Here is a 16,167-nt window from a genome sequence, read left to right on the forward strand (position 1 = left end):
TCCACGGGATTTTCTGTAAATACAAGTGGTTTGTTTGAGGATTTTTTCCTCTAGCTAATACCAGTGAAGTCTCTGCAGGAGCTGTGATTCCTTCCTCAAGATTTCCTGTGTCAGGGCCTGTTCCCTATTTGGCAAACTTGGCCACTTGCGCGGCAGCGCTGGCTTTGCCCGGGGTCCCTCAGCCCTGGGGAGGAGCAGCGGCTGCACCCACAGCTGGGACAGGGGAGCGGGAGCCTGGGCTGCCAGCCTGGGGCAAACAGGAGCAGAGCGCGGCTTTACGTAAGGAGCTTTTCTCAGGTCACAGCAGAAAGCAAGATGGGTGCAGCAGAGCCGGAGGAGCCGTTGCTGCAGGGTGAGGAGCTGCCTGTGCTCCCACAAACACAACTTGCTACTCCCCGGCCATGGGAGCAGCCAGCGTTCTGCTTATCAATGGCTACACACAGGAGCGCTGGGAGTAAATTTAATGGCACGTTACGGAGAAAATAAGCTTCTGTTCCTGATCTCAGCATGCAGTTTTCATTTTGTGTCTCCAGAACATGTCTGTTCCATCTTGGCCTCCCTTCTGCGAAACCTGAGAGGGCAGCAGAGGACACGGTTGCTGAATAAATTCACAGAGAATGACAGTGAGAAGGTGAGTGTTGAGTGTGTCTGCAGGCTCTGGGTACCAAGCTGGGCAGATACTCGGTACCAGTGGGTGCCTGTAGGCTCCTGGAGCTACCGAAGAGCCCTTATTGTATTTGTAGAGCCTGTCCTCTCACACGCCATTGTTCTCCTGCTGATGTTGTTACTTACAAACTGGAGAACTGGAGATGCCTGTAGTGCTTGGCCTCCCACATCGTCTGTGCTCATTTCCTGGTGCTCCAGCGCATGGCTGCAGTGATTCCCAGCCTGCGTCACGTACGGTGACACATGCTGTGTGGGGCTGCGCTGTGCTGGCTCCGTGAGCCTGGGCAGCGTGCAAAGGTGACAGTTTTTTGGTCAAGCTCTTTTGCAGAGAGTTTAGGAATTGCTATAGTGCATGTTTAACACACCCCATTCCTCTCCTAGAATGTGTCACTTTAGTGGTGTTTAGCCTGGGAAATTATTTCCAAAATATTTACATGGTGGCGGATAGATCAAATAGCTGTGAAACAGAAACAGCAGCTTTTGCAAAACAGTAATTCTCAAGGGATTTGTAAATTCTGTCACTGGGGAAAAAATACTGGTTCCTTAGTATTCCTCATTAGTGTCTCTTAAAGGCATTTTTCATAACCTGTGCTACCAGCTGCAGAAAATTTCCCATTAGTTGACAGGCTTTCAGTTGCCTGATGCAATTCAGAGGGGAGCAGGAGAGCTGTAACAGGCCGATACACTTCACAGCATCGGCAGAAGGGTCCGTGATGGAGCCGGGAGAACTGGAGAACGGCAGCAGAGGAGAGCGAGCGAGCCAGGGCCGCGGCTGCTGCCTTGTAGCTGGAGCTGACGAGACCATATTGTGATGCGGGATTACGTTCAAATGCCTGCAGACTCAGCGTGCGCATCCGACCAACACTTGTTCTGTCCTTCTGGAATGTATTTCTTCCTCTGAGTGACAGAATTGCCTGTTACTTTGTGAATGCTGCAGCTGGGAGGAAAACAACATAGCATGAAGGATTAAAGATGATTGCATTGTTCTTTTCTCTTGCTTAGGTCTCTCTCTTCTGCCCTTGCAGGTCGACAGGCTGATGGAACTGTATTTTAAGTACCTGGATGCAATGCAGGCAGCTGATAAGAAGATTGATGGAGAGAAACACGTATGTATTGCTTAAGTTCTGCCAGCTCGTGTCTACGATACCTCTGCACAGAGCTCCTGGCTCAGCCAGGTCACTTGTGAGCTGGCCCTTGGACCTGTACTGTCACCTTTTGGTTCTTCTTGCCCTGCTCGCCAGCTTCCAGTTGCCCTCAGATAAAACGGGCTGAGCGCTTCTCCACAGCGAGTGCTTCTGGCCTTTTCTGAGAGTGAATTTTACTGGGAGAGCCTGAGTCTGTGCTTCAATTTGCCTTCACTTTTACTTGGCTGCAATCTTGCTTGGTTTGGCAGATGGAGAGTAAGTGAAATGCAGAGAGACAATTACATGATAATGTGCGAGGCCTCCTACCCTGGTCTTTAGAGTTCTGATCAGCTGCGAGAACGCGTCTATTTTGATTAGTTAGATGAGGCTGCAGCCAAAGGCTGGTGTGCTCTCTGCACACCAGCAGTGAATCGTTTTGAATGACATGAGCCTTGGTACCACACCACACTTTCTTGGAACTGGAGCTGGAACAGACTTTTTGAACGAGAATGAGCTGCTGGAGTCAGGAAGCAGCTTGCAGAGCTGTTAGCAAGCTTGGCTGGCTTCCCACAAGATTATCTGTATCAGCACTGAAGAGGGTGTGAGATTGATTAGCGCTGACGGAGAGTAATCAGTGCAGCCGCCGTCCCCGCACGTGGGCGAGCTCGGCGTGCCACGGGCTCGGCCTCTGCCAGGTGCCGGCCAGCGCTGGCTGCCTGCAGCCAAGGCCGCTTCTCTGGGCACCGGCAAATGTTCTGAGGGCATCAGAGAGGCACGGGCTGAGTGATGAATGGAGCTGCGTTTGCTGCCAGCGTGCACGCTCCATATGGACAGCTGCAGCTTCACAACTGAACGGTGGCCTGAAGACAACCAGCCTTTACCCTCTCCTGTGATCCTTCCATGCTCCATTCCTCCTCCTCGGAACAGAGCAAGAAATCATTTATTCTTTATGTTTCAGCGTTGGTGTGTTGGTTTTAGAAATCAGAGAGCAGAATGGATTGTTCTGGCCGAAGTGTTGTGGCGTAGGGGCCGCTGCTGTGCAGAGCCCCAAAATGCAGCGTGCAGAGCCCATGCGTGTGCCCTCGATCCTGTCTGCAGGTGTGAACCTCTGCAGCCAGCACAAAGCAGGGCGAAGGGAATTTGTGAAGAAGCTCTTGTGGAAGCTCTTGAATAATATTAAGCCATTTGTGTTACTGATGCAGGAGAGAAGAGAAACCACAAGAAGCTCAGCTTTTCCTCCTGTATCCAGAGGGCACTGTGCACTTGCCCCTTCACAAGGCTCTGCAGGCCAGGGTGGTGTGAATAAATGGATCTCGGTTCTCCACTCCTATTAGAGCTAATAACAGGATTTGGCAGGAACATCTTGTGCAATATGTTGGGCACAACATGTAGGAAATGCAATGTTGAGGTTCATTCCGTGCTTGGAACGCTCTTAGAATTACAGTTTGCTTTGTTTTGTAGCATCCTCAAATGGTCAGTGGGAAATGACCTGCTGAGATCTGAAGTGGCTCAGGTGGTTTCCCCACACAGAAGGAGCCGGAGCCGTCATTCTGTCCATCAGCTCCCGGCACTCCAGGGACAGGATTTATGGAGCACTTTAGCATTTCTCATTGTGGCACATGAATCACTGAAGTGGATGGTACAAACCCTTGGTCCCTTAGAAACTGCTGCATCACCTGGGGGCTTTGACCTTACTCTGGCAGTAGGGGACATTGCACCCCAAGGTCCAGTTCACAGATCCTCACCTTTCTTCCTGCCCCAAGAAAAATGATACCTTATGGGATTTTACAGGCTTATCCTGTCCTGAGGAGAACAAGATCCAAGTCTGACAGACAGAGTATCCTGCTAAGTCTTGCATTACAAGAAGTGAAAACTCGATTATCCAGGGAATGACGGAGTGTATTGTACCTGAGGTTTTATCTGTAGCAGTGCAGCTGGCATAAGAAACTCCTGCTCTTGCAGTTCTCTTCCTTTTTCTTTCTTTTAGCATGGTTTATTGTAGTGATCTGCGTATAGCCCTCTCCTCAGCCATGGCTGTGCAGGTGTGTGGTGCTCGGGGCAGGAGGCAGGGGGGGAATTTCTGGAGCCCCTTGTAATGAGCCTGCACCCTTAACCTGGAAATGGGCGGGGGTGCGGAGGGAGAGCTTCCCTTCCAGCGTCACCCACTGGCTCTGGGGAATATATTTTAAAGTAGTAACTTAGTGATTACCCAAATTGCCACGTGAAACCCAGGAGTGAAGTGCATGTGAGCATTTGTCTCCGATACCTGATGCTTGTCTTAGCACTTTTCTCAGAGTTTTTTGTTAATGAAACGTAGAAAATGCCTTGTTCCCTTCTCAAATTCTTCACTTCTTTCTGTAGGAAAGGGTGCAAAATCCTAGAGCTTTAAACTCTCTCTAAAATGATGTATAATTACAGGCGGAAACGATAGCCTTAGTGATCTCTAAAGATGGTGGGAAAAGACAGGAGACGGTTTAATATTTTTATAATTCCACAGAAAATTATGCTCAGCAGGTTTATTGCTTAAAATATTCTCACCAGACACTTTGCGCTGTAATGACTTACAAATTACATGCTAATTGTGCTACAGTGAAGTCACTGAAAGGGAGAGGTGGAACTCCTGGCATGAGAGCGGTGTCCGCAGACCGGCATAATTGAAACAGGAATGTGCATGAGCCCAGCATTCCAGCCGGGTTTAGATAAACTGAACTGCCTGAGCGGTTCTGAGGGCAAGACACAGCGTCGGGCCCGGGGCTGCAGAGAGACGCGGTAATCTTTAGCTTAGATCTTAAGGAGGGGAAGGTGTGCAGGTTCTGCAGTTGACGGGTTCGTGTTGGCTGTGCTGAGCTATGCGGCCAATGGGCTTGGCTTAGGACTATGCTGCTGGCCGGCTGGGCTCGGCTTAGGGCTCTGGAGCTGAGCCTGGTGGGTCTCTTCAGACAGCTGCCCTGACGGGGGGCCCATTTCTCGCTGCCGACGTTGAGCTTGTGCCCTTGCAGGAGGTGCTGCTGGTTCTCCTGACTAGGAAGTGGTGGTTTGCTTTGTAGCAATCGCAACGAACTTTCCAGCTTTTGCAGATTGGTTTCTCAATTTACAGAAATTCCAGTATGTTTCTGCTTGTGAGGCAGAACCGAAGAAAGTGCTTCGTGCAGCAATGGGCTCTGGTGGTTTGTGTGGTTCTCAGAGCTTCTAGGTCACCTTGTCGCCTGCAGTCCACGACCTGGCCAGGGCTGCGTCCCGACGTTCCGTGTTCCAGGGAAAACAGTGGTCGCTCTGCTGAAGAAAGCGTGTGCTCTGCAGGGGACATCGCTGTCACAGCTGGCAGCTGCGAGCAGGTGGCCCTGGACAGCCCTGGTTGCCAGGGGCTGATTTCCCCCAGGGCTTCTCCTCGCTGCTCTCCTGCTGCGAGTCTCCGTCCCTTTGTGAGCGAGGGCTCAGTGATGACCTGGAGTTGAGCTGTTCCCTGCAGTCTGCAGGTGTCACCTGCCTGTGCCCAGCAGCCCCAACAGAGCAGTGAGGGCAGAGGGTCTGACGTGGTGCAGGGGCCCAGGTGGTAGCTGGTTCCATGCATGGCCATTCCCTTTCTCCTCTGCAGTGCCTGGCTGTGGCCTCGCTGTCCTGCCAGCGCGACAGCAAACATGGAGTCCTCTTTGGGTTTGTCCCCGTCAGTCCTGTCCCCGCTCCCTGCCCCATGCTGTGTGTAGGAGGGACCAGGAGGGTGAGGAGCAGCTCCAGGCAGGCCCTGCTCCAGCAACCAGAGCTGATGTGATCTCTTGTACGGCAACAGCAGAGCTGGTGTGTCTTTAGGTTTCCAGTCTCTATTTGACACCCCGAGGCCTGTCAGTCCTGCCTCATTAGTGTGAGAGAAGCTCATTTTAGCTTCACAGAAGCCCATCTTATTGCTGTCTTCTCCCATCAGCAAGGGGCACCTCAGCACATATTGCTGGCAGATTAGAAATGGCACCGAAGTGCTCATTTGGAGGTTCGCGACGTGACAGCTCGCAGAGAGAGACAAAGTGGAAAGGTGGCAGTTCGGCACTGTACTGGGAGGCAGATTAGCATTTAAAGGGTGGTTGTGGTTTAAAAAAAAAAAAGGTTGTGAAAAGGCACCTTAAAACTGTACTTGTCTTCTAATTCATATCTGCTTAATTTACTGGCACAAAATAATCTTGCTTCTCTGTCGAGAGGGGCTGTTAAAGTGCTGCCTCCTCTCTGTAATCAAGGCAGCAGTTGCCTGTTTCAGCTCCTCTGGTTGCTGGGCTGGAATGCAGAGCAGAGACGCGCTTTGTTTCTGCTCCATAGACTCCAGTCCTGCCCTGATGGTGTTTTCTGTTCAGGAATTTAGCACTGCTGAGAGGAGTGTGTGTGCTGAGCAGGGTGAGCAGCGGTTCAGGAGCGAGTGCCTTCTCATCTTTCTTGAATTCTTCTCAATATTCCGATCTCTTGCTAGCCAGACTCAACATTGTTTAGCGTTAGAGACAAGATTTGGTCAGATTCAAGCAGTTTTGGCATGGATGCAGGCTGAGAAAATTCACTCCTTGCACAAAATTGGATTTTTCTTTTTGCTGGCAAGAGCCTGTGTGCCAGTCCTGCCCAGACGTGCCTGTGCTCGGGGTTTGAGAACCTGGCGCTAATGATGGTTGTGCAAAGGCTGGAATCTGCAGGGTCTGATGCTGGAGCATCCTGAAATGGAGCCAAAACCATTGACTTTGTGGCATTGGTAGCTAGGCATTGTGTTTTAAACCTGACCTGTTCTTTCACTGGCAAGCTGGATTTCCAGGAGGAGGGAGAAGCGTTTCGTGACCAGTGGTGTCCCCTCTCAGGAGCCGGTGTGAGCTGCACTGAGTCACTGGACACAGTTTCTGGGTGGTGGGCACCATTGTGCTCTCTGCACTGGGAAGCGCACTGGGCTCATTTTCCTTCTTGCGCCTGAAAGACTCAAATTCAATGCTGGGACGTGGCTTGACGGAACAGGAGAATTCAGGAGCCTGGACCAGCTTTGATGCCGTTGACCTTGCGTGTGTGCCCCGAGGAAGCACTTGCTGACGCGGCCGCTTGCGGGGAAGCTGCTCTGAGCCCATCGCCGGGTGCCCTGGGACATGTGGAAGAAGATGCTCTGTCTGAAGACGCACGGAGTGGCCCCTCGCCACCTGCGTTTGGGCTCTGTCTGGGCAGGTCTCGCAGCGAAATGCCATTGGAGCAGAGGGAGAAAACCCGTCAGCGATCACAGAACCCGGGCTCTGCTGCCCCTCACACAGGGAGCAAGGCTGGGCTTGGCAAAGCCAGGCTTGTGCAGAATTGTCAGACCTGTTTTCTCATTGATCAGTCAGTAATAAAGTTGGAAGCCTGATGGGCCTTGGAGCCTGCTGGAGTCGTGTTCTGCACTGCTGAACAGCACCCTCAAATGGCCAGTGAAAGAGTGGCTGTTTGTTCCATTTTGACAAAGAACTGATAAATAATAGAGACACTGGTTTGTTCCATATTCACAGTCTCTAATCGCTCAATTTAGAAACGTAATTTGTATGTTTGAATTAGAATTTTAATTTGCAGATGGACACACTTCACAACCAGCAAAGGCAAAACTTTGTTCAAAACTGAATGAAATGTTTTGTGAATTTAAATGAATTATTAAAAGTAATTCTTTGGGGAGAAATATATGGATGTTAATGTTTTGGGGAACAAAGCATTTCTTAAGAAACCGCAAGTATCACCAACATTTTGCCGCTTTGAGAGACAGTCATCACACCTTTCTTTTGCGTTGCGTTACAGGACATGGTACGTCGGGGAGAGATAATAGATGATGACATGGAAGACGAATTTTATCTCCGTCGCCTGGATGCCGGTCTCTTTGTTCTGCAGCTCATTTGTTACATTATGGCAGAGATCTGTAATGCCAACGTTCCCCAGGTAAAGCTGTACCCAAGGCTGGCAGATCGTCTGAGTTTCCATCCATGGTACAGACAAGACTCAGTCCTGGCAGACATGGCTTGGGTGTCTCTGGGGAGCTGCTCTGGGTCGGGGACTGGCGAGGCTGAGCCAGGTTTTGTGGTGCTCAGGGCTTCTGCTCTTCCCTCAATGGGATCAAAGGGGTGTGCGTAGTTTTGTGTTGTGTTGGAAATTACTTTCTTCTCTTTCCTATCCCCTGTCAGATCCGTCAGAGAGTTCATCAGATTCTGAACATGAGAGGCAGCTCCATTAAAATTGTTCGACACATCCTAAAGGGTGAGTTGAGATGTTCCTCTGCATGTCTCCTCCGCCGGGGCAGCCTGGCCATTCCTTGGTGGGATCAGCCCTCACATGGGGCTCTCCGTGACTTCACTGGTGTCTCCAGCCATGGCTGGGCCATGCTGACGTGTGGGCAGGGCTGGTGTCACCCTGACAGAGCCGCACGTGTTGTGTGACAGGACACTCGTGTTGTGCATGGTCACGGAGCAGCACAGCGCTGGGTGCTGCCATCAGCTCAGCCTGCCTGGAACTCACTGCCGACATGAACGCTAGAGTAAATATTTAAGGGGAGTGTACATGCATTCTAGAGATGAGAACAGCGGAGTCTCATCTTTCATTAACACGGCCCCGCACTTCACCATCTGCACCGTATTAGTATCCATGGTGTATTTGTCTTGTTCTTAGTGTCAGATTAATATGGATTATAGCATTAAAGTATCCTCTGTAGCTTTAAAATGTAGCTGTTGTGATTTGCGATCCCAGTTTTAAAGTACTGCTTGTTATTTTTAAAGCTTATGTTGAATCAGGGCGATGCTGATTTGAGCTGTGGCTGTCCCCTGTAGCCCGCTGTCCTTCAGCAGAGCAGCAGGCGGAGCTGGGATGGGGACAGGACCAGGACCTGCTGCCCCTGACCTGCGTCTGGGACTGCGGGGCTGTTCTGCTCCCCAGGGCTGTGCTGAGAGCAGGGAGGGTGTGGAGTGTATCTCCCTCTCCTCTCCTGGACAGATGGGCAGGTTGTCTCCAGGGCACTGAGCTGTGGGTTCTTCTGGTTTGAAGGCTCTGATTGCTTTGGGAATCACAGCGATGTTCTGCTGGCCTTTTCTTCCCCCCAACACTGGCAGGTACAGGCATCTTTTGTCGTGCAGATCCTGTCGTTTTTCTCCCTTCTCGTAAGCAGGAAAGAAGGGGATCAGAAGGACGGCTGGTGTGACAAAATTGAGAGCGATTTTCTGACAGTGTGAAATTTCCTGCAGCTACAGGCAATCGCTTTGGCCCTTGTCCTTTGCCAGCAAGTGCAGGTTAATGCCTGCTGATGAGCAGGGGGACTGGATAGGATGTCTTTTCTGCTTTTAATTGTGATGCTTGACAGTTCTGCCTCCAGCCCGTGCACTTCCAGCGCAGGGTATGGCTCACAGCCACGCGCAGATTGCCACGTTTGACCTGGGCCACGGCTGCCCGAGGGATTTGTCTACACATCTGGCTGGATTTACACACCTCACGTTCGTGTCTTTGGTTTGGTGATTTACACACAAAGCTCTTTGGAGGGCAGCTGCATTAGAATTTCATCTGATTCTTTCTTTCACGAGCCGTGCCTTGCATTCTGAACCTTTTTCAGTGGTTTTGTTGTGTGCTGCAAGCTGTGGGTTGCGTGTCAGGTTGGTGCTCTCCGCAGTAACATGTTCTCTGCCCAAAGAGGCCATGTGTGGCACGTTGAAGATACGGGTGAGGGACACAGTGTTTGGGGCTCTGTCTTCACTTTCCCCAACTCTCATGCTTGCCAGTTTTAGTGACTTTTGCTGCCACAATTGTCAGTGACCTCAGAGATCAATTTATTGGTGGTCCCATGTGAAATCCTGCAGTGGGACCTGGGAGGTTCCTGCCAGGCAGGAGCAGCACTGAGCTCACCTGAGCTCTGCGCTGGTGAAACTCAAGTTTTTCAGTACTTACACTTCTATGTCCAAATATGTTGTCACTGTAGATTCACCGTCTTTTGGCAGAAGTGCCCCATGGACACATTCATGCCTCTTCAGAGCTGTTTCCTGGGCTGACCGTGGCCCCTGGAGTGTTCCTGCAGGGATTTCCGAATCGTAGCTGGTGTCTGAGCTGTAGGAATGTGTCCCAAGTGGCTGGGAGGTCGGGAGCATTGAGCCTTGGCTGACACATTTCCAGGGCACTTTCCAACTTGCTCTCAGGACAGACGAGGGCTGGTTTATTTTTACTTTTCGTTCAGTGTTTTGTTCTTCTTTTTTTTTTTTTTTCTATTTTTTGCATACTAATTAGGTGCTTCATTTTTAGTTTGGTTTTTATGGCCTACATATTCTCCATGTTTCTCTGGCAACCTGACAGCTGATGGGTCCCCCGGGGTTGCTCAGCATTACTTAGGATGCAAGCGCAGCAGCAAGCCCGTTTCCTTACGGTGGGGCTTTCAGGGGGAGCGGGCAGGGATGGCCGAGGGCTCGTTAAGCGCGTTTCTGTGGGCTGACTGCTCCTCCTGCAGCTCCTTTTTCTGGAAGATCAAGCGTTACTTGCAAGGGGACAGTCGGTTTGTCCTTTGGAAGAGCACGGCCGAGCCTTGGCTGGGGGATGTCTCTGGGATGGAGCCTGGTGCTCACGGCAGCCCGTGGTGTCTGTGTTGGCCCCCGTCCCTCGCCGGGGACACGTGGTGGCTCAGAGCCGTGACACTCGGCGCTGTGAGGGGACAGTGCGTGCGCCATCTGACCCGGGGACCAGCCCTGGCCCTTCCCCGGGGGTACCGACAGGTGATGCTGAGTTCAGCCTCTGCTTTTGGTGAAGGGAACTGGCACATCAGGAAGCCGGGGGGATGGAGTAACTGCTGAGTGTGACAAACCAGAGCAGGGTAACCACACAGCAAAGGCAGGTGTGTGTGAGACGGTGCTAAACTGGCCTGTGCTCCCTCCCTGCGTGCCGGCTTCGGAGCCTCCAATATCCATTACAAGCTTCAGTATTTCCCTATTGATTTTTACTGTTCTGTAACCGTTGTATTTTGTCTAATGAAGCGGAAACCAATCTCAGGTCCTTTCCCTTTGTGTAGCTACAGCAATGTGGAAGCTCTGTTTAAGTGCTGGCAGGGGGAGCTTACCTTGATGGGTTTGGTCTCTCACTGAAGTGGTGGAATTTTAAATAAAAAGGTAATAAAAATCTCTGACTGAGTTTTTATGTATTTTTTTCAAGCCTGGTGCTAGGGCTTGTATTTGGTCTCTTCAAATCAGCATTAGCGACAGTTGGTAACCCAGTAAACAGTCTGCCCTGCGAGTCGCTGGGATTTCAGTCTTACAAAGCTTAAATGTTTAGAAGGAAAACTGCTGAGCTTTTGGGCAAGATCAGAGGAATCTGTGGCTTGCTGTGGTCGGAGTGCTCTCAGGGGGCAGGGGATGGGCAGTGACGTTGGTGGCACTCAGGGTCCCTGGGGAGCCATGCTCTGGCACGCCAGCGGTGCCGCAGCCGGGCGGGAGCGCTGCCTGCGCCACGGTGCTGCCAGCTCGGCCCCCAGACAGCCGGCACAGCCAGGAGCCGGGGCTGCCATCAGCAAACCGGCGTTACTGCTGCCCTGGTACAGTGTATAAACACCAAAGGGATTTCTCCCTGGCAAAGAGCTGCGCTTCTCGAACACAGAGAGCGCACGCAGGAGGGAACACTCCCACAGCAGCAACTTCTGCCTGTCCTCACTCTTTTCAGTGCTCTTATAATAAAGGCTTTGATGGAGCTCAGAAGCATGTAGCAGTGCTGAACGTATAAATATTAAAGCAAACTTTCCACAGTAACGTACTATTCAGATGCTGAATACAAGCTGTTCTGTTTGTTTAGGAAGAAGGGAAAGATTGTGAGAAGGCGGGGGCTGGAGAACGCTGTCTAACCAGACAGTCTGCTCCTGATTTACTAAAATTTGTTCAGCTCCTCGCTTTCACAGCTCACAACCTGCTTTTTCTTTTTTCTTTTTGAACTGTCTTTGAATACGCAGGTTCTGGTCGCAGGAAGGAGGGAGCTGGGACAGGGATGGGGCTGGGTCAGGACAGGGAGCTGGGACAGGACAGGGAGCTGGGACAGGGATGGAGCTGGGACAGGGGTGAGAGCTGCCGGCTTTCAGTGGGTGCCAGGAGGAGGTTTTTGATTCCACAGTGCTTTGTTGTGGCTGTGGATGGGCAAGTCCTTGAGCAGGGTCTGGTGTCCTCTGCCTGAAGACAAAGAGTTTGTAGTTAAATCTGAACTGGTGTGCTTTCTTCCAGATGGGTTAAAAGCAGTTGTAGATTGGGGAACCGTCTCCACTTGACAAAACCCCTCATTTAAGATGTTTGGCCAACAGACAGATCAAACCTAGGGTTAGGAATGTTTAACAGTTTTGTGCCGGTCCCTGCCTGACCTTCGCTGACAATGCTCAGCGTTAACAGTGACCTGGAAAGCCTGTTTGTGCAGGGCTGGCTGGGATCTCCTGTCTGAGAGAAGCCAGTGATACAACTGTTCAGGGAACGGGTGTGGGCACAGGAACCACCTCTGGGTGCTGGTGTCCACTCGGGTTCCTTGTGCTCTTTATGACACGAGCTGGATGTTCCTGCTACAATCTCTGTTTGCTACAGAAGCTTTTAATGAGGAGTCAGTGGATGTTTATTAGGCAAAGCTTTAACCTCAGGAATGTGGAGAAAACCCATCATGCTCGTTGCATAAATTCCCATTCAGCTGTTTGCAGTGGATGTAGGTTTCGATTCTGCGGTGGTACCTGCAGGAGAAGCTGCCCATTGTTGATTAGTGTCTGTTGTCTGTGCTCTCTCCCCCGCAGAGTACGCGGAGAACATCGGGGACGGGAAGAACCAGGAGTTTCGGGAGAGCGAGCAGAAGCGGATCCTGGATCTGCTGGAGAATTTCTGAGACGCGGGGCTGAGTTCCATGTCTGCCCCCAAGGACGCGGTGTCTGGTTCTCCCTCTTTCTGCTGCCTCCTCCGGTCTTGATTGCACGATAGAAGTGATGTTTCTGTGAAACTGCTTCCACATGGGGTTTTGGAGATATTAAAGATAGTTTGCTTTTTTTAAATCCCTTGTTTGTTATTTAAGTAGTATGCTGTCAGTGGGGTTGCAGCTGTGTACTTTTTCCTTTTTTATATATGTTTTTTCCCCCCAAGTCAGAGTGCAGCGGTCAGTCTAACCAGCACAACCCTGCAGGCAGCAAAGCGGGGGGAAGGGGCTGCCTGGGGAGCTCAGGAGCTTGTGAGCAAGTTACTTCTACCCAGCATTTAATGAAAACACACAACCCACTGTGCTGACACAGACTAGGGAGGCTGAGGCACCGGTTTGTGTCCAGCTTGGCTGCTCTGCAGTGGCCGAGGGGCACCAGGGATCGCCACATCAGCTGTTCCTGCTGCATCTTTCTGGAGGTGAGTGGGGATCAAAGGCAGGTCCTGGCACAGCCAGGGATGCTGCAGCCACTGGCCAGGTCCTGCTCAAAGCTCAGAGCGAGGTAGGTGATCAATAACATGCCCAAATTCCACTGATGACTTTGGCAGTTGGCTTTGGGTCTTGGCTGTGTTTGTTCTGTAGAAAATCAGCGTAACGGTTCTGGAATGGGGCACAGCAGTGATCTCCCAGACAGAGAACCCGCTCGTGCTGCTGGTGGCGGGGGAGCTGCACAAGGACCCGGTGACGTCCCTCTGTCTGTCCGGCTGCAGCGGCACAGGGCACAGCTCGGTCCCGTCACCCTCTGCATGTGTGGGGTGATTCCAGGTGTTGGCTGGTGCCAAACCCCACCCCGTGCCAAACCCCACTGCGTCCAAACCCCACCGTGTCCCCTCCTGCCGCTCCCAGCCGGGATGAGAAGGAGCTGAGAATATTTTCCTGCATCCTCTTTTCTTCTGCTGAAGTTAATGACTGTCATCACAAAACATCGCGGCTCCAGCAAGCTGGGCCTTGCCTAATTTAGAGAGATTTGCATGCTGGCAGCATTCATTTTTTATCTCCAAGAAAAATGCATTGTCAGGGAAGCTTAAAGGCTTCCTTCAATCATGAGTGCGTAGGCACTGCTGGCCTGGGCGCCATCAAACGCCGTTATTCGGGATCAACGTGGAAGTCAAGGTTTCAGCCGCCACAAAGAGCTGCAAAAATACGTTTTTGTTGCCAAGGTTGTTTGAATTCCTCATTTCTTTCTTCTGTTTTACCCCCCTCCCTGAAAGGTGTTTTCCCCTTTATCTTTCAGATGTGTTCGGTTTTTTACTTTGAGTGTTGGAATTGTTCCCTTTCCACAGCACAGATGGGATTTGTGGTTAGAGCAGGTCTCTGGTTTTCCTCCTGGAAACTGAGCTGTGGTTCTGTCTGACGGTGCTGGTTGAGGGACAGCGGCGCAGGAACTGAAGGCGCGGGGCGGCGGTGGTGCCGGGGCTGTGCTGTGGTGGTGGCTGTGCCGTGGCGGTGCCGAGGCTGTGCCATGGTGGTGCCAGACCGTGCGGGTTTGCTGGACCCAGGGCAGCAGGGACAGGTCCTGGTGTTGCTCTGAGTTCAGTGGTCAGTGCTGTCCCCACTTTCCCACCTGGAGAGGGGATAACTGCTGGGGGTGCTGGGGGGGCAGGAACCCTTGCAGGAGGGTTGTCACTCATTTTTACTTGTGAGCTGAAGGAGGTATTTACAGGGATTAAAAAAGCCCAACGGCCTGTGCTTCCCTGAGCACCACCCAGCTGTGGCGTCTCTCGTCGATAAGGATGCTCCAGATGCTGCTGAGGAATTAGCGCAGAGCTTGTTAGTGCAGGTCAGGCTTTTACAAGGTGGTTGATGAATTGTTCTCTCCTAATTTCCAGACTCTTTCAGGAGGAGGAACCCCAGTGCTCAGGAGTTGGGATCCTCTGCCCGATGGTCCCTGCCCTGTCTGGTACAGGTGAAACCTGTTAAATTGTACAAAACCACAGTAAAGCACAAAAAAAACCCCTTTAGAATTCCTGGAGCCTGGTGGGTGTTGGTGACCTGGGTGTGGCAACAGCATCTGGTCCCCAACGTCCCAGCACAGATGGGGGTGGGAACCGCCATTCCATCCTGTCCCCCTGCTGCGGGACCTCTGCGCTGGTGTTGCTGCTCCCAGCGCTTGTGCCTGGAAAAATCCCTGCTCTGGACATACTGTCAGCAGGAAATAGTGGAATCGGGTGAGGAGCAGGAGATGCACTGGGTGAGGGCGGTGACCAGTAAATGGGGATGTTGGTCTGGGCCGTGGCAGCCAAGCTGTGCTCTGGGTGGGTTTGGGGAGTCCCTTTGTGCCCCTCCTGCGGCTGGGGGAACCCCCGGCACTGCGAAAACCTGTGCCTTTACTGCAGGCACCGGGTCCTTTTGCTGCCCACCTGGCCCGCTATTATTAATTAAGGTAATTATCAGCCTAATGTGCTGCTGCAGGCCAGCTCCTTTTTGTGATGACGCTGAGCAGCAGAGGAGCCTCGGATCTCTAAGGACGGGCACCATGAGCCTGAGCAGCTGTGGGGACATTGGTATTGTAATTGGGGGAGGATAAAAGGGTTGAGCTAATAACACGTTTTCTTAACGAAGCATTTGTAGGTTGTGGATGGACAGTGAGGTTTGTTCCCTGGTTTAACCCCATCTAATTTTTTGACCCCAAGCTGGAGCTCAGGGGCGGCAGCATCGCTGTTGGCTTTTGGGAGCGGGAGTGGTGCAGACCCCACAGCACCAGGGGGGCTCCACAGGGATGTCTCCAGGTGGCTTTGGCTGGTCTGGGAGCCCTCGGTTTGGTTCCTGTGCCCACCCGAGGTGGCGGTGGGAGATCTCGTGTTGGGAGGGATGCTGGACCCACCCGGGGGGTGGCTGGGCAGATCCCCGGGGATCCAGGCTGCTGCCCCCACTGCTGGCCCCACTCTGGGGCTGTCGGCTGCGGTTCGGGGGCCGTGGAGCATGCGAGGGGGGAGCAGTGTTCACTGAACCTCTCCTTGGCTCATGTTTTCTTGTCTCTGATCGTAAACAGATTTGACTAAGGAGGTGGATTAGACATTAATTAGAGGGAACATGATTGATGAGGCACTCAGGTGATGGGGAGGTGGGAAACTTGCACTGAGAGAAAGGAGAGGGGTGGGGGTTCGGCAGCAGGATTGTTGCCCTTCGCCCCCCAGCCCCCTGCGGGGTCGGGGCTCAGCTCCCCCCAGGAGCCCATCACCACGGCATCGGGGCTCTGCCAGGGCACCGCTCTGGGCAGCCTTTGGAAAGCAGAACAGCGAGGGACGGGGAGATGCTGTCCCCATGTCCCTGGTTTGCAGAGCCATTGGCTTCCTCTGGCGTGGGTGCTCACCCGATGGGGTTCGCCTGGGCCGGGTCCTCCCCAGGGCAGTTGAGGCTCTGCTGGGTGAGTCCTGGGGGCGTCGGTGGGGGAGGGAGGGGCGGAGGACGGTGCCACCAGCCCCACGGTGGTGATGGTGGGACCCTGGTGCAGGTCGGGTCCCAG

At 52.4% G+C, this 16,167-nt stretch overlaps 1 protein-coding gene across 2 annotated transcripts in view; it reads left to right on the top strand.

Moving 5' to 3' along the window:
- CTNNBL1 (catenin beta like 1) overlaps nucleotides 1-12,780 on the top strand; it is a 43,783-nt gene extending 31,003 nt beyond the window's left edge. For both annotated transcript variants that reach the window (XM_082065102.1, XM_082065101.1), the window contains exons 12-16: nucleotides 534-631; nucleotides 1,692-1,772; nucleotides 7,560-7,697; nucleotides 7,940-8,012; nucleotides 12,529-12,780. In XM_082065102.1, coding sequence (XP_081921228.1) covers nucleotides 534-631; nucleotides 1,692-1,772; nucleotides 7,560-7,697; nucleotides 7,940-8,012; nucleotides 12,529-12,617 — 479 coding nt within the window. In that variant the 3' untranslated portion in view covers nucleotides 12,618-12,780. The remainder of the gene's footprint in view (nucleotides 1-533; nucleotides 632-1,691; nucleotides 1,773-7,559; nucleotides 7,698-7,939; nucleotides 8,013-12,528) is intronic.
- Nucleotides 12,781-16,167: the final 3,387 nt, after the last annotated feature.

Source organism: Streptopelia decaocto (genome assembly GCF_964273445.1).
Source record: "Streptopelia decaocto genome assembly, chromosome: 14".
Taxonomy (NCBI): domain Eukaryota; kingdom Metazoa; phylum Chordata; class Aves; order Columbiformes; family Columbidae; genus Streptopelia; species Streptopelia decaocto.